General features: G+C 35.4%; 1 protein-coding gene across 1 annotated transcript in view; it reads right to left on the bottom strand.

Moving 5' to 3' along the window:
* Positions 1-23,245, bottom strand: part of HCRTR2 (hypocretin receptor 2) — a 120,889-nt gene that overhangs the window by 23,506 nt on the left and 74,138 nt on the right. The window contains exons 2-3 of the mRNA XM_060164117.1: positions 8,587-8,765; positions 1,126-1,369 (exon numbers count right to left, since the gene is read on the bottom strand). Of these exons, the coding sequence (XP_060020100.1) occupies positions 1,126-1,369; positions 8,587-8,765 (423 nt within the window). The remainder of the gene's footprint in view (positions 1-1,125; positions 1,370-8,586; positions 8,766-23,245) is intronic.

Here is a 23,245-nt window from a genome sequence, read left to right on the forward strand (position 1 = left end):
TTAAGAAATATTTCTATCATTCTGGAATTTTCTACTCATTTTGGTTTTGTCTTCATTGTTAATGGGGAAACTTGGGAAAAACTGAAGAAGATACAGAAAGAAATACAGCAAAAGAATTGCAATTGAAAGAAAGGATAAATCTCAATTTTTAAAAGGAGTATTTAATATTTACAGTAATAGATAAAGCAAATTTTGAAATTTTAATTATTATAGGTCTTTGGATAACATATGGAATAATCTCAGTGTCTTTTGAGTTTTATCTTGCTGCAGTGGAAACATATGCCTAATTTTTCAGTTCCTGATTTTCCTCTTTTCAGTGTTCCAATAAAAGAATCAAGGTAGGAATTAACATGAATTCAGAGATTCATATGCTTGAAAATACCAGGTCCATGAACAATCCTTGGAGTGCACTGCCTCTGTTGATACATCTTTCCAGTAAACAAATGCTTTCCTAATGTTTACAGTTTAAATATGAGCCATTGTAATATATTTACCCAGAAGAGAACAGATTGTTTCCTTTAAATTCCGTGTGATAATTTTGTAACTAGTGTTGAAATGCAGGATTATTTTATTTTCTTTCATCCTTTGCTGTGTCCAGATTTGTGCCACAACTAGGCATTGATAAAGGTGTTTCCACTATTACAGGAAAACCTCAAAGACTGTTGCTGAGAGTTTTGAACCAAAGGAGCATAAGGGCTCCTAACTTGATTGTTTAAATTTAACCACTGAACATATCAGATGGGAAACCAAAAAAGATTCATAATTTCATAATTAGTGTAATTCTTAAGTCAGAAAATAATTATGCTAGTGATAAAATGTATCAGTTTACTATATTATGAATAGAGAAAACGTGTGTAGCTAATCTGACTCAGAGAACAGCATAGGTCCACGGGCAAGACATCCATGTTCCCAGGCCAGACATGGTTTTAAAATGAAAAATCCAGTTGTATTTGAAGCCCATTAGGGAACCTGACACCTGAGACAATACTATGTTCTACCATGTTATAAAATAAACGATATTAACAAATGCCAATAAAATACACGAGGCCAGCTTTACAAGGGCTATGCAAATTAGATTTTCAATTTGCAGCTGTCATATAAATGCAAGGGCCACAATGGACTTACCGCCCCAGTGCTCATCACAGACTGTAAAGAGAGTGGTTTTATTGGCTAAGCCAGGGAGCATGGTGCTGCACTCCATGACGATGGCCTGAGGGATCATTATGATGCAGGACACGATCCAGATGATGACGATGCTGTTCCGGGCCCGCTTGGCTGTGCTCTTAAACATCAAAGGGTGACAGATCGCATACCACCGATCCAAGGCAATGCAGCTCAGTGTGAGGACAGACACAGACACTGACACGGTCTAGAGAGGAAAAGAAGGTAGTACAAGGGAAGCACCGGGTGTTACATGGACCACTCTCAGTACTTTTACCCTGTCAGAAACATAGGCACACAGATAACCAGATTCAAAGTTGTCAAAAAACATTTCACACAAGTGCTTTCTATTAAAAAAAGAAAAAACTCTGCCAAAAAAATAATATTAGAAATGTATCAGGGAAAAGAATACCTTTTTTCCGTTAAACATAAAAATGTACTATACAAGCCTTGCAATCTTTTTTTATGCTAAATGTTTTAATCTATAATATGGCATTCTTTAAATAGTGACAATCATGATTTTGTCTTGAAATTTTTCTATTGATAGGGGAAATCTTATCTTGGAATGAAAAAATAGTAAAATATATATGTTTAGTCTGAAATGGAAAATTCTCTGTCACTTATAGAGAATAATACAATGACATGTATTTCGTTTAAATTATCATACAAGAATCTGGTTGAAATTGCATTTAATTAGTATTTTTGAATTATAGGTATCTCATTTCCTATTTTTAAATAATCAAGGTTATTTGTACATTAGTTCATTTCCAACATGTTACACCCAAAGAAAGGCATGAGTCACGATAAAAAATAATTCTTTATATGAATCTCCTTACCATAGTTTGCTCATTGCTGGAATAAGCAACCTGCCTCTAAAATTCAAATAGGTTCACCCAATCCAGATTTCTATATAATAGCACCACAAACAATACTTTAACTTGGAACTTTAAGAAAATAGTAAAGAAATATGTCAAGCATGCTTATCCCCACATGATCAGTTTATGTAATTATATTTAGTGTATTCTATACTGGATGATTGGACCATTGGTTCTGACAAAATCAATTATCTCAAAACTCTCTCTTTAAAAACAAGCTTCTTGCTCTTTTCTGATATATCTTTTACAGATTTCTATTTATTTTCTTCTCAACATTTACAGTACAATTATTTTCTTTAATTCATTAATTTACTGTTTATCTTCTCTATTGGAACAAAGACCAATGGCAGGAGGGACTGTTGTGTTCACAAAACAGTACCTGACACAGTGCTTGACGTGCTTAATAAATATTTTTTTGAATTAAGGAATAGTCATAAGCCTCAATCTAAGGTAATATATATGGCACAGTCATCTTTCTATATTTTTCTGTCCTAGTTGTACTGATCCCATAAAATGTGAATGAGCAGGTCTCTCTGCTTCTTACATCAGGACCTTCCTTGTCGATGCACTGACTGTAGGTACAGATGAGAGGGAAGGATCTAAGGGCTGGTCCAGCCCAGTAGGAAAGGCTCTGGGTTAAGGATTAGGACCACATATCCATTCTCATCTCCTCCCAGCTAGCTGCACAATATGGGTCCCCTACTTAAGAGCTGTAGGTAAAATGTGGATGGGTTATTGTTTGTTCATTTATTTTTCTATTAAATGAGTAAAATGATGGGATGAGATGCTTGCCAACTCTGATTCTTTTGATTCTCTTTGGAAAAGGCAGCAGAGTGTGGTTGGAGTCAATTCCACTACCAGGTTTCCTGGGTATGTACCCCACTGCACTTGCCAAATGCATGATCTTGGGTAAGTCACTTAACCTCTCTATGCCTCAGTTTTCTCATCTGTGTGAGAATGCCTGATAATCGTAGCTGTCCATGGAATTGTAGGAACCGTCAGTTGAGATGGGAAACACCTAGTCCAGGGCTGGTATATAAATGCTGTGCAAGTGTTTGTTATTCCTTATTATGATTATGACACGATGATGGTCATTATACTATTAGTATTCTCTTCTATTCCTGAGCTTGGAGTTCTAGCTTTTAATAGGAACAGACTGCTTTTCGGTGAAGTGCAGTCATAGAAATTACAAATAAAGGTGTAAACTATGCTAAATTCTTGGAGGCTAATTTCATTTTAGGTGTAATCTTAAAGGGATGAACTCTACCAGAGAAGGCTTGGTTGATGGCACCTGGCAATTCCTTGGTGCTGCCTCAGAGAGCATTCACACCTCTTTCTCAATTGTCCTCTTCTCCTCCAACTTCCATTTCTTCCCTGAGAACGTGTCAAGCACCCAGGGTCCTTCCATACCCTTGCCAACCTGGGAAAAAGACAGTGGTCTTCTAGCTCTGCACAGTTGCCATTTCATAGTTGCTGAGCCAGGGCTATATTTATGCTCTCTAGCAATTAGAAATGTAAAATGCTCATCAAGACCTAGTGTTTTATTTTTCATGAATTCTAATCAACATGGGTGAATGGGATAGAAGTAGTGTGGTTCAAATTCTGAAGTCATTTCTATTAGTTCCCTCTACTGTTAGATAGTAATAATCAATTCAAAACAGTGCACTTGAGAGATGGCTGTCCAGTGTCAACAGTAAGCCAAGGTGCAGCGCCTTCTCATGAGAGAGCATGCTGGTTCGGTTAACCTAGCAGTAGAATCCATTGCATGGAACATTGACCATCAGTGATTTAATAGTTACTGTTTGAGTGCTACATCTGCTGGTGTATAATATACTCTAGTATACAATTAGCATCCAATTTACATGATTTTCTTGAAGGGGATATATCATAAGTGATATATGATAAGGCACCTTATCATAAGTGATTATAAATGAGAGTTTTGTTGTTGCTTTTCACTTGTAGGAGTGCACTTAAAGGTGCCTTTTTCATTGAGATTTTAACATTAGCTCAAGTCAACTTGATAATAAATCATTTGAGAAATGAATGTAGTGCGAACCATGAACATTGTGAGTGAAGTGAGATGATGTGAACTTTCTTTTGCTGTCGGTGCTTTATATTGCACCCATCCTATGAGTACCCTATGTTCAGGGCAACATGGGAAGCTTTCTTTGGTAGAGGACTCAGTTTCACGCTAGCATATAAATGTGACAAAAGGGACTCAGAGATCCATGACAAGTAGAAATGGAAATTTTGCCAAATCACAAGTTTGGATGACAGGCATTAATGGATTGGAAGGTGGAGAAGTGTGACTGAGAGTGAGGGAGCCTGTCCCATCACCCGACACCCAAAACTCAGTTGGCTTTGGTTCTCCTTTTGCTGGCATTTCCTGTGCAGAACCTCTTCTGCAGTTACAAAAAAATGTCATTCTGAAAAAGCAGTCAACTCCTCCTGTATGTGTGAGAAGAAAAGTGAAATATTTTATATTTTTTCTAGAAATTCATGATAATTATTCAGCAAATAGCCCAATAAATGTTACTGGTAGTAGACCTATGGAGTGATTAAAAATATAAAAGGGATATTTTAATTAGTTAGCTAAGTTTTATTATATTTGTAAGATTTTTAAGATTGATGAGAGTTTGCTGAAGTCTTACAGCATACCACTCATAAATCTAAAGGTTGCATTGAATTGTATTTAGAAGAAAAAGAACATATAAATAATAGGAAATTAGTAAATGTCCAAAGAATCTTAAATGCAACCAAATAACCTTAAAATTTGGCTGGGTGTTTTGTATATGTTTTTAAATACTCAGTAGGACATAAGTATCATATGAAGGACCATTGGTTTCAGAACATCACCATTAAGGGAAAAAAAACTACTCAGATGATTGGCTTATTGCACATTGGCCCTATTCCTTCTACTTGGGAAAATTCTATGGAAAATGGACAATAAATATTGAGAGAATTTGGAAATGTGAGTTATACCAGTGCGTCAATATTTTTGTGCATTTACAACTTTCCATCAAGAAGTAATGTTGAATGAGGAAATGAATGGGTCAGATCTTGTGGTTATCAATAGTTTTGTCCTTGATCTATGGTGAAGAGGATCAACTGTTGATCCTCTGTTGTTTAGTCAAGTTGACTAAACTGGACACTTTATAGAGAAGCAGATAGAAGCTATCAAGAGATGAAGATGTTCTTTCAACTGTAAGACTTGTTAAGTTGTGCTGCTGGAAAGAATACTGTCATAATGAACATTAGGAGAGACCCATGCCCTGCCTCATTCATGGTTGCACATTGCTTTCAATATGTCCTTGCATCCACATAAGAGAATCTGGAATACCTAGTCTATAAGAAGGTATTGCTGTGCATTAGAGCAGGGCTGCACCTATTACAGGGTGATGCATCCCTCTCCATCACCCCACTCTCCATCAGGGAAACTTCTGGTTTGCAGAGAGAACAACTCAGCCAATAAAAGATTCTGGGCAACTTAAGCCATCTTAAAACTTAAAAAGATCCCCCAAATTTCCCCCTGGGTGGTTACTGGAACCAAGAGAAATTTAAAAAACTTTCTGGAAGCACCACAGAAATGGTGACATATTAGAATTCTCTGCTATTTATGATTTTCCCAGTGTCTCCACGTAATCATAAGACCCATTGCTTAGTGATTTTTTTCTATGGTGATATTTTTCCCTGTTGCTCAATGTACTCTTTCTCTCAAAAATTTTTGCTAGAGTTTATTTTTGTAACCCACTCATGATTTTCAGACGACTGACAAAACTAGCCTTGTAGTTAAACTTAATGCTTGCAATGAGGCTTATAACTTTCATGATATTTCCCACTTAGTAGTCTATCAGTGAGGTCTGGCCTAAAAATGTATTATTTCTTTTTATAATGAGTCATTGTAGAACTATTGAGGTAAAGGTCTCTTTGTAACATTTCAGATCCAAAAGCCTAATTTATATAATTTCTAATAATGAGCTATTTGTGGTCTCTCTCATCTTTTGTTTTTCCCAAGACTTCAGTTTTGGAGTACTTTTAAGACCACAGAAAAACTGAGGAGAAGGTACAAAGATTTCCCTATACCCCCTGTTCCCACATAGCCTCCCGCATGATCAACATCCCCCACCATAGTGGTACATTTGATATAATTGGTGAACTTACATTGGCACACCATAATCAGTACACTCTTGATGTTGTACATTTGGACAAATGTATAAGGACATGTATCCAACATTATAATATCCTACGTTATACTGCATTAAAAATCCTCTGTGCTCTGCCTGTTCATCCCTTCCAACCCCTGACAACCACTCATATTTTTTACTATCTCCATAGTTTTGTCTTTTTTCCTAATGTCATGTTATTGGAATTATGCAGTACATAGCCTTCTCAGATTGGCTTCTTTCACTTAGTAATAAGTATTTAATGTTCCTCCATGTCTTTTTTTTTTGCGGTATGTGGGCCTCTCACTGTTGTGGCCTCTCCTGTTGCGGAGCACAGGCTCCAGATGAGCAGGCTCAACGGCCATGGCTCACGGGCCCAGTCGCTCCGTGGCATGTGGGATCTTCCCGGACCAGGGCACGAACCCATGTCCCTTGCATCAGCAGGCAGACTCTCAACCACTGCGCCACCACGGAAGCCGCCTCCATGTCTTTTTATTGCTTGATAACTCATTTCTTTTAATCACTGAATAATATTCTATTACCGGGTTGTACCCCAGTTTATTTACCCATTCATCTACTGAAGGACATCTTGGTTACTTCCAAGTTTTAGTAATGATAGATAAAGCTGCTGTAAACATTTGCATGCAAGTTGTTGTGTGGATGTAAATTTTCAGGAATGCAATTGCTGGATCATATGTTGGGACTATGTTTAAATTTGTAAAAAAAAAAATCAGTCCTCCAAAGTGGCTGTAACATTTTGCAGCATTCCTACTAGCAATGAATGAGCATTCCTGTTGCTCCACATCCTTGCCAGCTTTTGGTATTATCAGTGTTCCATAGTTTGGCCATTCTAATAGGTGTGCAGTGATATCTCATTATTTTAATTTGCATTTCACTTATGATATGTGATGAGGGACATATTTTCCTATGTTTCTTTGCTACTTGTATATCTTCTTTGGTGAGGTGTCTGTTAAGGTCTTTGGCCCATATTTTAATTGGGTTGTTTGCTTCCATACTGTTGAACTTTAACAACTCTCTGTATATTTTAGATAAAAGTTCCTTATCATCATGTCTTTTGCAAATATTTTCTCCCAGTCTGTGCCTTGTCTTTGTATTCTCTTTACATTGACTTTTGCAAAGCAGCCATTTTCAATTTTAATGAATTCAGCTTATCAGTGATTTATTTCAATCATCAGGCTTTTGGTGTTATATATAAAAAGTCATCAAAACACCAAAGGTCATCTAGGTTTTCTTCTATGGTATCTTCTGGGAGTTTCATAGTTTTGCATTTAGGTCTATGATCCATTTTGAGTCCATTTTCTGAAGAGCGTAAGGTCTGTATCTAGATTCAGTTGTTCTAACTTCCCCAAATTGTCATTATTGGGAGCATATTTTCATTTCCTCCAAATCTTATGAAACCAACTGGGAGCCTGGATGGAATAAATATCAGGAGGTGGAGGGTGGTCAAGGGAACCAGTAGGGAGTGGCCACCATTTCACTCACTGTCCAATTGCTAAAGAAAATCCATGTCTTTTAGAACTGTGGCTCTGGACACCAGCTTGGGAAAATTTTTAAAGATTTTAGAGCTATCAGAATATCAATCAGAAAATTATTCTCTGGAAGTGTTTGTTCTTAATTTCTTGTAGAGAAACTAGTTATAGGAAAGCTGTTTTCAGAACTGAAAAATAAAACATCTAATTCTGATGACAATGACTGATATTTACTGAGAACGTACTATGTTTTTATAAGGTCATTGTCTTCCAGAGAGCAATCCCTATGCCAAGTGGTTCATATAAATTATCTAAGTAAGCTAATCCAACCACCATAAGAGATAGTTATAATTAAAATTATTAATCTTTTAAAATAAGTGAATCTCAAAGAGCTTACATATTTGGCTCAATAGCATACAATAGGTGAATGGCAGAATAGAGATTGCAAAGATTCTCTACCAGATTCCTGGTAGTTTAATTCAAAACCTGCACTATAACCTGTTCCCTGTACTGCTTTGATCATATAGCTTTTGATTTCTCAGTAGTAAATGAGACAACTTATAAAAACAGATAGTCCTCAATTATTTGGACTGGGAAAGGCTGAATCATTAATTTGGTCAAGTTCCTTATTTTATAATCAGAAAATTAGAGACCAAATAGGTAAAAGGTTTGTGCAGCATTTATTGATGACTTGAGAATTCTGACACTTTGTTTTTACCCAGAACTTACCTTGTTTACCTGGTATTACTTTCCTTAAGTTTACCAGTTCCGTAAGCAAGTATATTTCTCTCTTAGCTCACTAGGTAATTTACCAAAGGACCATGAATATAATTGAAAGTGACTATACTTTTTCAGTAGTTTCTGTGTTTGAACACCAAAAGTGTGAAAAATAATTACCTGTAAATAAGGAATCACTTTACAGAGGGATTGTCCAAAGAACCAGGTCTCAGTGATGTCCACTACTAAAGTGGCTGGAAGGCAGGTGATGGTCACGAGCACGTCAGCCAGAGAAAGGTTGACGATGAAGTAATTGGTCACCGTCCTCATGTGGTGGTTCTTCCACACGGCCACACAAACTAATTTGGAAAGAAAAAGGAATAGTAACTGTTATGAACTGAATGTCTGTGCTCCCCAGAAATTCATAGGTTAAGATCCTGACTGCACCCCCCTCAAAGAAGATGTGGTACATATATACAATGGAATATTACTCAGCCATAAAAAATACTGAAATAATGCCATTTCCAACAACATGGATGCAACTAGAGATTATCATATTAAGTGAAGTAAGTCAGAAAGAGAAAGACAAATACCAAATGATATCAGTTATATGTGGAATCTAAAATATGACACAAATGAACCTATCTATAAAACAGAAACAGGCTCATAGACATAGGAACAGACTTGTGGTTGCCAAAGTGGGTGACATGGGAAGGAATAGACTGGGAGTTTGGGGTTAGCAGATGCAAAGTATTATATATAGAATGTATAAACAACAAGATCCTACTGTATAGCACAGGGAACTATATTCAATATCCTGTAATAAACCATAACAGAAAAGAATATAAAAAGAGAATGTATATATATGTATAACTTAATCACTTTGTTGTATTGCAGTAATTAACACAACATTGTAAATCAATTATACCTCAATAAAATAGAAAGATCCTCCCCCACAATGTGATGGTATTAGGAGGTGAGTCTTTGGTAAATGATTTGGTCATGAGGGTAGAGCCCTCATGAAGGGCATTAGGTCCTTATAAAAGGAACTCCAGAGAGATCTTTTACCCCCTTCCACCATGTGAGGATACAGCAAAAAAGCTGCTGTTTATGAACCAGGAAATGGACTCTGACCACTGAATCTGCCACAGTCATGATCTTGGATTTCTCAGGCTCCAGAACTGTGAGGAAAAAAACTTCTGTATTTTATTAGCCACTCAGTTCATGGTACTCAGTTACAGCAGGCTAGACAGACTAAGACAGTGACTAAACAAAGAAAATAACTATTGATGAGGGAACACCATCAAGCTAATTGGTACCCCTGCAAATCCACAAATAAATATTGCCAAGGGAGATAATTTAAGGCTGTCCTGTGTTTTCACCAAAATGCTCAATATGTGTGAATGTTGAATATATGCTTAAAAATCAGTTCATTTACCTTGCAAGACATTTTTCAATGGATCATAAGGCTGTGTTTATTTTTACTTGATTTTGAATTTCATTTTCCAGGAGTTAAAGAGCAATCTTTGATTTATCGTTCTACTCCTTCGGTGGTCAGCAAATACTCAAGAAATATTTACTGAGTTGAGATGAATTAGGAGTTCGCTAGTTTTCAATGAACTGCAATGTTTGCCTCATCCATGACGTTGACCCTTATCTGCTCCCAAACTCTGCCTTTGGGACATTTAAGAGATGAAGAGGCTTAAAGACAAAGTCAACAAAAAAAGTCCTTACTATTGCCATATACTGAAGTGGATGGTTCGTATCCTTAGATCGTTTAACATCAATGACAATCCCAAGGGAATTTATCATTACCAATGTTTTATATATTATGACGTCAGTGAGACACAGGAACTTGTTGAGGACAAATGGCTCATAAAACACAGAACCACAGTTACAACTGGGCTTATACACCAAGTGAAGAGCTGGTCTTTCCACCACACTGGCTACCTTCTTTTGTGAAAATGAAGGAGTTATATAAAAAAGCACATATAAATTCTAGAAACTCAATCTCTCTCCTTTCTATTACTCTTGATGGCCTCTTAACATCAGCTCAGAGGAAACACACTTTCTCAGCCAAGCCTTCCTCCCTTTCCTTCAGTGTATCCCCCTGTGTAAAAGTTGTGCTATCTCATTCAGCTTCTCTTTATGGAAAGAATACATAGTTCTTTGATGCTCTGTCTGCCCTCTGAGATATCCAAAAGTTACATAATCACTGGTTCCAGAACTATATAGGTGTAAGCACTGCTACCCACATCTATTGATGGGTTTGCTTCACTGAAAGGAACTGTGAATTTACCTGGGGTATCATTACCCTGTCAGAGCTGTCGCTTATGCACCCAAATGATGCAGTGATTAGTAACCTTATGCAGTGAAGAAATAAAAGCACATTTGTTAAATTTAAGTCACTGAGTGAGGATTCCTTTTTGACAATTATGCGCCAGTTTATTATGACTTTCATATGCTGAAAAATGCTTTTACTAGCTTCTGAAGCTGAAATTACCCTCAGTCACCAACAGATGACAATTTAATGAAATACCTGAATTTCTGAGGATTTAATTGTGAAAACTTCACATCTTCCTTTAACTCCAGCACACAAGTACCAAAAACTCAAGTGAGATTTATTAGGGTAAATCATAGTCTTTATTATCTGAAAATTCTGCTGCTGAATCATTTATTTCTCAGAAACGCTTGAAATGCTCACACACACACACACACACACACACACACACAAACCCTTCTTAGCAGTCGACTAACACATTATCACGGCTTGTTATGAGAAAATTGACAAAAAACATCACACTTCTGATCCTTGGTCAATAAATGGTCCAAATGGTGCAATTTGGGATCTAGAAAAGAAAACAAGACTTAAAAAGTGCAATCCATTCTAGTTTGACTCCCAATTCTCCCTATTTTGGAGGTGAGGAACGGCAATGCTGGGAGGACAGTGTTACTGCATGATGTCTAAGCAATGTGAGAACAAGTAGATTCTCAGCCAACGCTTCTATAGTATTTACTATGTGCCATATCCTGTTCTGAGCAATTTAAATTATTAATCTTCATAATAACACTATGAAATGATTATTGTTAATATCCATGTCTAACATGTGGAAAACTGAGGCTCGGGAGGTTATGGAACCTACCTAAGGATGAATAGCTAGTAAATGTCGAGCTTAGATTTAATCTTATAAACTCTGCATGCCATTCTATTATATACCAGCATCTGTCATTGAAGCAGAAGGTGGAAGGCAGCTGCCAGCCTTTCTTTGGCAGGACTTTAACATACATTCATAAAATTCTGGAACTGGAGATCATTCAGTCTAACTTGATGCATAAATCAACTCTGCAGTATTCCTGATTCATTCTACTTGCATATTTTTAATAGTAGGGAATTTATGACTTGCTTAAGCCCTCAACTACGTTTTGTGTTGACTTTACCTACCAGCAAGTTCTTGTTCATGTTGAGTTGATATCTGTTTCCCTTTCAGTTCCATTCATGGGTTCTTTATTCTTTCCTGGAACCCAAGGAATAAACCTTATCTATTTTTTTCTGCATTGTACCTGTATTAGTTTCCCAGGGCTGCTTTAACAGAGTACCATAGATTGGGTGTTTTAAAGCAACATAAACTTATTGTCCCAAAGTTCTGGAGACCAGAAGTCCAAAATCAACGTGTCAGGAGGGCCAAGCTGCCTCTGAAACCTGTAGAGAAATTCTTCCTTACCTCTCTCACAGCTTCTGGTGGTTTGTTGGCTATCGTGGCCTTCCCTAGGGTACAGCTCTGTATCTTCAGTCTCTCTCTCCATCATAACAAGGTGTTCTCCTGCCTCTCTGTATTCACATGGCATCTTCTTATAAGGACACCAGTCATATTAGATTAGTGGCCCACTCTACTCCAGTATGACTCATTTTAACTCAACTAATCATATCTGCAATGACCTTATTTCCAAATAAGGTCACATTCTGATATTCAGAAGATTAGCACTTTCACATATTTTGGGAGAGACACAATTCAACTCATAATAGTCTGTCCTGTGACCCCTAAAAATTTGTGTTCTTCCCACATACAAAATACAATTCACTCCATCTCAACAGTCCCCAAATTCTTAACCCATTTCAGCATCAACTCTAAATCCCAAATCTCACCTATATATTATCTAAGTCAAGAATGGGTGAGATTTGGGGTACGGGTCTTCCCAGGGCAAAACTCCTCTTCATCTATGAACCAGTGAAACCTAGAAAACAAGTTATCTACTTCCAAAATATCATCTTGGGGTAAGGATAGGGTGATATTCCCATTCTAAAATAGAGAAATTGGAAGAAAAAGCGGGTCACCAGTCTAAAGCAAGTTTTCAAGTCAGCAGGGAAAATTTCACTAAATTTTAAGGCTTAAGAAAAATTCTCTGTGGCTTGATGCTCTGTTCTTCTAGCTCAACCTATAACAGTAGCCATTGAGATATTTAAAGTCCACAGCTATTCCCCAAGCCTCTGCTTACTGAGGCTAAATATCTCCAGAACCCTCATGTGCAATGCAGGGTTTCATATCTCACATCACCCTGATCGTTTTATTCTGAGCACACTCCAGATAATCATTGATGGCTCTAAATGAGCTATCTGCAACTGCACACATGTTTCCAGCTGTGGTCTAACCAGGACAGAAAAGAACAGGGTGACTGCTTTCATTAATATTTCTCTATTAAGACAGCCTGAGATCTTGTTAGATTTCTTAATAGCCAAGTCACACTTTTTTTGGATCAGACATGTATACAATTGCTAGAAATTGGTTCCCTCATGTAGATGTTTCTTTACCTCTAAATCTTAGGGAGAAAAAGAGAGGGAAAATTAATATTCTAAAAAAAACATTATTGGGATAATTGGAGAAGTTTGAATTTGGAATTTATGTTAAATAATATTACTGTGCCAATTACAATATCTTAAGTATGGTGTTTACGTTATGTACATTCAAAATACTAAAGATTATGACTATGCCTGCTCCCCAAGACTTTGTTTCTCTGCGTTAAACATTGTCAGACCCTTCCTGCATAATAGCAGGATTACCTCTTTCATGACCCTGGTCTCTTTATTGTGAAAATGCTGCAGATTACCAGCAGATATCTCTGAGCTAGCTATCCAGAACTGAGCACACATCTTCAGGTGCATATCTCCTCAGTTTGAGTTGAATAAATATCCATTAGTTTATTCATTTCCCCATTCAAAATATTAAAGATATAAGGGAAACAACCTTCTCCTGGTAGCACATCAAATTTATGAAGTTAAATTCATCATCTTTTCTTATATTCTCTTCCTGGACTTTATATCTCCCTGAAATATAACATTCTTCCTTTTTCTCCCCAATACCTTATGTTTAAAATCCCTCAGATATCTCTTACCTCTATAATTGTCTTTCTATTTCTTTTGCAAATACCTGGTCAGATTGTGGTAATAATTAGCTAGGATGTTGCAATTACCTCCTAATAGTTGGTCCTGCACCCTGCCTGTCTTTACTCCTATCCATTTTATCCAGTGATACCATTCACTCCAGTTATATTAATTCTTTCATTTCAATAGGAGTCTCTCATTTTCTTTGGAATTAAGTACACAATCCTCAGGTGGCCACCCAGTTCTCATTGAACTTTCCCTCTATGTCTTGCAATGCTGCCCATAAAATACTCAGAGCTGCAGGATAAGTTTGATATCTCACTTTATAGCAAACATTCCACACCAGGCAATTGTTAATGCCATTCCTCCTTTTGGAAATGGCCACACTCCATTTCAATCCTCTTTTCAACTAATTAAATCCTACCCCAAAATAAACAAACGAAAAAACAAACCAATCAAACAAAAAAATTGGTTTCATGTAATTTCTCTTAATTAGCCTAACTCAACATGACTTCTTTCTTTTTTAAAACCATATTACACCATAAAAAAGAATGAAATAATGCCATTTGCAGCAACATAGATGGACCTAGAGTTTATCATACTATGAAGTAAGTCAGACAAAGACAAATATCATATTATATCACTTATATATGGAATCTAATACAAAATGATATAAATGAACTTATTTTAAAAAACAGAAACAGACTCACAGACTTAGAGAATGAACTAATGGTTACCAGCAGGGAAGGGTGACAGGGAGGGATAGATTGGGAGCTTGGGATTAACACATACACACTACTATATATAAAATAGTTAACAAGACCTATTGTATAGCACAGGGAACTCTACTCAATATTCTGTAATAACCTATACACATATATACACAAATATATAACTGATTCACTTTGCTGTATACCTGAAACTAACACAACATTTTAAATCAACTATACTCCAATAAAAATTTTTTTAAAAGGAAAAAAAAATTAAAACAAAGAAATAAAAACATTACATGTTGTACCTTTCCTCGTCATGAATCACATTCTAAAATTATTATGAACTATTATGGGTATTTGTATTTTTTTTCTTATTCTTCTACTGGTTCAAAAGCTCTTTTTCATTTTGAGATGGGCTTTTCCTTTCTCTTACTCTTCTTGGTTTCGAAAGCTTTTCTCCCAACACAAACACTGCCTAAAACTTACTTTGCAATAAAAAATATTCATAACATTGATTTGTTCATCCACTTGTAGCATGTTGGTGCCTTTGGTATTGTACATTTACCCATGAGGTTCTTTAAAAGAAGAGAAAAACCCAGTGGCTGAATGGAGCATTTATTTTCCTCATTCCTTTTAAGGCCTGACATTTGACAGAGAACTTGGCTGCCTGCCAGTTATTTTCTTGGCTCTCAATTCCCCATATACTGCCTTCTGATGAGCCTTGGCAGGATGTGAGACATGAACTTGGTACTATTTTTGAAATCGGTTCTCTGAATGATCATGATCCACCAATGTTAAAGTTAGTTTGTGGTTAGTCTGCACTTACAACAGTCTGCCTGCATTAATCAGGAACAAGTGAGGAATGGTTGTGCACATGGGGGTGAAAGGTGATGCCAGAAGGCAGAGATGCAGATTGAATGAAAATCCACCTCGAACACAGATATTTTGAAAAAAAGACTTTTGAGATACAGAGGTGCCAAGAAGATAAAAGTCCATTTAGTCCTTCCTCCTTCACCCCTCAGTTGGTTCATCATCTCTTCATCTGTAAGAATCTGATGATGTATAGCTCCCATCTTTGCTCTTCAGGACCGACAGACGGAACCTGACTCCAGCTGTATGACAGCATTTGTAGTCTGTGATGTAGAGAGTGATTTAAAACATAACATAGAGATACAGTCTTTAAAAGTAGCCTGTTATTGGATGTGCCAAAGATTAAACTGACTTTCAAATAGGAAAATAAAATATTGGTACAATAAAACCCTTTGCAACTTCAATCTGCACTTATGATAAACTGGCTTTTGTTTTAGTATCTAACACACTGCATATGGACAAAGTGAATTTCTCTCTCAAATCAATCCTTGCACTTGGAAAAATTTAAACTAAGGTGATATCCCGTTAATCTGTTGATGAGATTGCATCTTTTATTAAACATACACTTAGGTCTTAAAATGGCAACTAATAATTGATATTATAATATCAAGAGGAGTCTGTGCATGGTATATAATTAGCATGTTACTGAGTATCTCGAAAGATCTGTACTATATATATCAAATTATTTTAAGCATTTTCACATTTATTTAATTTTTCAACATTAAAACAAGATATAGGTGTTAAGTGACATAAGCCAGATACAAAAGGACAATGATTATATAATTCCATTTATATGAAGTACTTAGAGTAGCCAAATCCTTTAAGACAGAAAGAAGAATGTGGTTGCCAGGTCTGGGGGGAGGGGAGAATGGGCTATAATTACTTAAGAGGAAAGAATTTTAGTTTCGCAAGATGAAAAATGTTACAGAGATATATAGCGCCGATGGTTGTACAACAATGTGAATGTACTTACTGCCAATGAATTGTAAACTTAGGAATGGTTAAAGTGGTAAATTTTAAATTGTGTACACTTTATCACAATTTAAAAAAAACACTTTCCATGGAAAAAGGAGCTATAAAATGGGAAACAAAATTTTTGACCCAACAATAATGTTCCTCAAAATTCCTAAATACAGAATGAAAATTCCAGGGGACAATATTAATTGCTCATTTTATGATTTTTAAAAAACTCATGAACAGCTAAAATAATGAAAGAAAACGCAATTATTCAAATATACCTCAGTTCTAATGGCAGTATAAAAGACAGCCAACACATGATTTTTTAATACATAATTTAAATTATTTCTTTGTGAAATCAAAGTTTTGTTTGTAGTAGGTTGTGATATTGTAATTTAGATAGTGTCTTAAATGATTATGCAATGTCTTGATTGTTCTTTATTTAATGTACATATGTATGTATACAGATATGCAAGATGATAATTTCTTGATTGTTATTTGTTATATTACCCATATAAAACATGTCAGAAAACAACTTTAAAAAATACTGTAGGGCTTCCCTGGTGGTGCAGTGGTTGGGAGTCCGCCTGCCGATGCGGGAGACACGGGTTCGTGCCCCGGTCCGGGAAGATCCCACATGCCGCGGAGCGGCTGTGCCTGTAAGCCATGACCGCTGAGACTGCGAGTCCGGAGCCCGTGCTCCGCAACGGGAGAGGCCACAACAGTGAGAGGCCCGCGTACCGGAAAAAGAAAAAAAATAAAATAAAATACTGTAGTTCCACCTTTTGCCACAAAGTGTCAGTGAAAGACTTTGAAAGTGCTTACCCTGTCACTTAAGAGGTGAGTTTTAAACATTAAGTGAATTGTAATATTCTTTATAACGTATAAGTAAATACACTTGTTTCAAGTGGGATATTCTAGACCATATTCTAGACCAAAAAGAATCCTTAAGAAAGGACAAATTTGGCTAACCTCTTTTAAATTATATACAAATGAATGAGTCAAGGTGAAATACAATTATTTTTCTAAATGAAAAACAGCAAAAAAAGCCATTGAATACACATAGAAGGTAGCCTCTATTTAACTCTTGTGAGGAATCTATCTTGAAAGCAGGAAAGGATTCATCCAGAATCATTACAGTGTGTAGATTTAACACATAGGAAAGTTGACTATTGGTGTGGTCCTCCAAGGGTAAAACAAACTCTCCATGAAATCCGCAGGTATTTTCCTTTTTCTCATCTTCATTGCACCTCACCTCTTTGGCCCCCTTTATTGTTACTTTTGCTTCCTTCTTTTCCTGGGAAAATATACCAATAATTCCTGACTCAGTTTCCCATCTCCACCCACACATCTTGGCAAAGTTGTCTACAAATCTCTCTGTCTGTGTTCAGAAGAGCAGCAGGCAAAGATGCCACTACTTTTCGTGCAAATCTGACAGATGGGACACTGTCAAGAAACACTTCAGTGCTGTGAAATGATCCCCCCCCCCAAAAGGTTATCTAATGTTAAGAGAAAGAAAACTTAAGAAAAAGTTATTATAGAAGCAAAGACAACAATGTTCTGAATGCATTTCAGTTTTTGTTTCCTTAAGAAAATATAAAAGTCTACAGTCTGACAAAAACTTTCTCATTGGCACCTGCTCATTATTTTAACATAGGCAAGAATTCTCATGCTGATACCAATGAGGTAGTATGGGGAATAATTACAATACCACAATTAATAAATCATCTGGGAAGGGATTTTGAAAGACAGGGTCTTAACACAGGCACAAATATACCTGGAGAAACTGCATAGAAGAAGGTTATAAAAGAGAAACACAAGGGAGATGGTAATTCATAGGAATCAAGTCTAAAGGAAATTCTTCAGAAAGGAGAGTGAGAAGGTAGGCTTGACTTCTGCTGTCTGTGAGAGGCAGAGGAGGGCTCAACCACAAATTGTACCAAGGTTCTGAATAGGATCTGCCAGACACCAGAGCATCACTTCATGTTAATAAGTTTCCCCAGGCCTTTGAGGCTGGCCTTTGCGGAAGGTGAGGAGGGAGGAAGTCTCCACAGTCTTAGCATCTGCAGTTCTATTAATGGCTACATCTAGTAAGCATCAAAGGAGTTTTTCTGGGGTGGGGGGGTGTATAAATTTCTTGGTTACCCATGTCTTTTTACTCTTTACAGGTAAATCACTATGAATGTTTGTTCCCGGTGCAGCCTCTCAAAATTCCATCTGGATCTCTACCCTGTCCTCAGAGCTCTTTAGGGATATATGGTCAATCTTTGTCTTGGCCCTTTTGCTTTAATTAGCACATATAAGTGACCTATCCTTCCCCTGGCACTTGACTTCTGTTTATCATACTGCCTGCAATGAACTTAATTTTTTGGATTCCTTTGTAGGACTATTTTCCCTCTTTCACTCCATGTATATCTTCAACCATCCTGTCTTTTTCTTCCATGTTCTTTTCTTTTTTGTTATTATCTACTCTTACAACTTCAATTCTCATCTCTAGGAGACTAATTTCCAAAGTTATAACTCTAGTTCTTGGTTCAGTCTTGCTTTCCATAACAAAATTTCAAACTACATTTTGTTCATCTTTTATATATTTTGTCTTTGATTCACACTCAACTCATGATTATAAAATGTATACATACCAAATTAAAGCATTTTGACATTGTCCTGAAGATTAGGGAGAATCACTGAAAGATTTTAAGCAAGGGAGTGACAAGACCCCATTTCTATTTTTCAAAGATGACTTGGGAGAATGTGGAAATTATATATGCTCTTAAACCGGAAGCAGGGGAGCCAGTTTTAAAACTTTTTAGAACTCCAAGGAAATAAGGTGAGGACAAAAGAATGGGGAAAAAAATGAATGAATTCCAGAAATAATAATGAAGTTGAAATAAAAAACTGTGGTGAGTGATTAGATATGAAGATGAAGAAGGTAAGAAGAACTGAGGATGATTACCAGGTACATTGCTTGGCAGGTGGGGAGAAGATCCTATTGCTCACTGAGTTATGAAATAGAGGAGAATGAGGCAGCTTCATCTGGAAGTAGGGACAGAAGATGAGAAATTCCATTTTGTATATGTGAGTTTGAAACACTTGTGAGTTATCTCACTGTCAGTATCCATTTGGCATTGGGATTTATGCATCTATATTTCAGGAGATATATTTCAGTTACAGGTGCATATTTGGGATTCATCGGAGTAGCCATACTGTTTAAAGCCAGTTGAGTGGATAAGGTCAAGCAGGGATAGATTAGAGTAAGAAGGGAACAACCTAAGTCATTTCCAGAGAATTGTGCAATTTCAGCCAAATAGTCTTGGTTGGCAAATATCCAAAGGTGCCAATTTTCTCTGAAGTACTAAATATTATAGTATTGAATGGTACATTGGTTTTACTAGTAGAAAATAGTATACAGTTCTGGTTATGACAGATAAGCTTGCTGCAGAGCAAACCTCCCATCCAAAACAACCATGGAGCAGTTGGAGTGTCACACATGTCTTTACAACATTGGAAAGCTTATGAGAGAGTGAAGACTTGAAGGGCCAATATCCTGGAGAAAAGGAAAGAAGACAGATGTACACTGACATTCAGCACCTCTTTTCTGCTCAAAGCTTTTGGCAGTTTGCAGGCACCAACTAAGGGCTGAGAGTAAAAAGTAGCAGCCAATAATATGAGAAGTTGGGCAGGAACTTGAACAGTCTTGTTGAACAGAGGGCAGTCATTCAATCAACCTGAGGTGAACAACCCTGGCTTTCAGCGGCAACCCCAAAGAGCAAACTGTAGCAGAGATAAGCCTGAAGGAGACATGCTCTCCTAAAAGATGAAGCCCAGCTCCAAATACCTTCACTTACTGACTGGATAGAGGTTTTCTGTCTCAATACGAACTGCCTGCCAAAGCAAAAGCAAATTCTCTGTGTAAGAATATATATTATCTAAAGCATCAAATGATTTCATCCAAAGTTTTCATATGAAATGTGACTCATTCAATAGAAAAGTCATCAGGCAGACACAAAGGTAACACCAAAAGACCAAAGCCTATAGGAAAAGAAAAGAAAAGAATAAAGCTTTCAGAAATGTTAAAATAATTCGATTACAAAGTTCAAGAAATTATGTGATATATGTAGACTATTAATGAAAAATTGAAAAAAATATTTAAGGGGAAACTGTAGACCTCAAAAATGTTTTAACTGGAAACACAACAATGGATTCAATAGAAGATTAGATGGATAGAGTCAATCAGTAGAACTATCCAAACTAATAGAAAAGTATTCAAACTAAACAATACAGAGAAAAAAATTGAAAATGCAGAAAATAATATGAATAATACATGCTTTAAATACTAAAATACATGTAATTGGGTTCTCAATATGTGAGAAGAAAAGTAAAACGAAGCAGAAACAATATTTAAAAATATACTAGCCAAGGAGAGATGTTATCTGATAATTTTTTAAGACTAATTAAAAACCAAAGGTAGAGTCCTGTGACATATCACTAGAGACTTCATTCCAGATTAACATTAGTAATTAATCAATATTACATATATCTTATTATTATTCAACATTTTAGCAATTATTTAAAAGATGAAATAGAAGGGCATATTTGTTAAACTTGAAGATAGCACATAACTGAGAGATATAGTTAATATTTTGGATTCCACATGGCTCAAAAGTTCTTGCCAGGCCAGAGCAATGGGGGAAATATAATATGAGATATAACAAGAATAAATGTAACCCTGCATTTAAGATCAAAATCTGTTTTAGGTACATTACATTTTACCAGGAAAAAAATAAAACTAATTAAAGGCAACTATACACAGATATCTGAAGTGTCACAAATCTCAACCAGGATAAATATAAGAGAAAACTACACACAGTTATATTTTAATAAAGCTTCTGAAAACCAGCAATGAAGAGAAAAATCTTAATTCAGATAAAAAGCATATCACCATCAAAGCATAATACTGGGATTGACAGCTAAATTTTCAAAAGAAAAAAATCTAAAGTATAACAAAATGTCATTTTCATGCTGAGAGTAAGAACAATTTAGAATTGTATAGTCAATGAAAACATATCTGATAAATGAAGATGAAATAAAGTCCTTTTCAGACAAACAGAAGATGAGAGAATTTGTCAACAACATTCTCGAACCAGAGAAAAATGAAAGGGAGTTAGACAGAAAGAAAATGATCAGTTGGAAGTACAAAATGAAGAGAGGAATGAAGAATAATGGAAATTATAAATATGTGAATAAATATCAATTATAAATGGCTAAATAAAATAATAAACATCATCATCATCATGTTTTGTGAGGTTTAAATAACTGCAGCAGAAAGGAAGCAGTGGTAAACAGAGTTAAGGCAGTGTTCCAAGTTTATTTCAGTGTTCAGCAAGTGTTAAAAATACTAATTTATCAATATATTAAAATGCATTATCAATGACATACATTTTCATCACTAGGGAAATCTCTAAAAGAATAGTAAGTGAATACGTAACAAGCTAAAGAGGAAAGAAATAATAATTTTAAAAGGTAAAAGGCAAGAAAAAATTTGAACAAGGGGAACTAAAAGAAAGCAAATGAGATGATAGGTATAAACACAAATATACCAATAATTACATTAAATACAAAGGAACCTAAAACTTCAGTTAAAAGACAAAGGTTATTGGGCAGGATTCAAAAAAAGACTCAATCATATACTTCTTAAACAAGCAACATACTTTTAATAAAATGACACAACAAAATAGAAAATGCAAGAATTCGAATATTAATTTGAAGAATGATGGTGTAGCTAAATTAATTTTAGACCGAATTTTAAAGCAATTTAAAAATGTTAAATTTAAAATTTGGACAAGATTTTGAGGTAAGAAGCATTACTAGAGCTAAAGAGGGAAATTTTATAATGATTAAAGGATCAATTCACTAGGAAGATATAACAATTCTAATACCGCAGCCTCTACAATATACGAAGCAAAAGATGATACAACCAAAGTGGGAATCATAGAGGGATATTATAATAGATCTTTCTAAGTAACTAATAGAATAAACAAACAACAAACTCCATTTCAGATTTATGTAATTAACAAACTTTACTTAATATATTTGTAAATCTTAATTTATATCTATCTGGAATATTATACCCCAAACTGAAGAGTACACATTATTTCAGAGTATGCGTAGTACTTGGACAAAAATTTACCATATTCTGGAATATAAGTAAACCTCAACAAACTTCAGAGTATGGAAATCACAATGGATTTTTAAAAATTAATTTTTATTGGAGTATAGTTGATTTATAATGTGTTATTTTCTGCTGTACAGCAAAGTGAATCAGTTATACATATATACACTCTTTTTTAGATTCTATTCCCATATACATATGAATATTTTAACTGAACTTGGTAGAATTAAGCAAAAAATCAACAAAAATATTGGGAAAACCCCACAAATGTTTGAATTTTAGGTAATGCACTCCTAAATAACTCATGATACTTAAGCTAAATTACAATACAGATTAAATTATTTTCAACTGAATGATAGCTAAATACAAACTATCAAAAACTATTCAAAAAAACTATCAAAATGAAGTTAAAGATATACTCAAAAAATATGAATAATCTTAAATGAATCTACTGGAAAACAAAAACTGAAAATCAGTAATATAATTATTTATCTCAAAAAGTTTAAAAAAGGAACAAAAATTAAAGCATTAAAACTAAAGGAGGTAGAAAGAAATAAAGGATAGAAATAATGAATTAAAGAATATGCAAGAGCAAGAACTAAAAAGCCAAAATTTGTTTTTTTGTGAAAATTAGTAAAATTATTAACTTCATAGTAAGATAAATAAAAAACAGAGAAGTCACAAATATTGAAATCAGAAATAAAATTGGAACTTTACTCACATCTTTTTATTTACTTTTGTTTTTAACTGGGG

Source organism: Lagenorhynchus albirostris, chromosome 10, assembly GCF_949774975.1.
Source record: "Lagenorhynchus albirostris chromosome 10, mLagAlb1.1, whole genome shotgun sequence".
Taxonomy (NCBI): Eukaryota; Metazoa; Chordata; class Mammalia; order Artiodactyla; family Delphinidae; genus Lagenorhynchus; species Lagenorhynchus albirostris.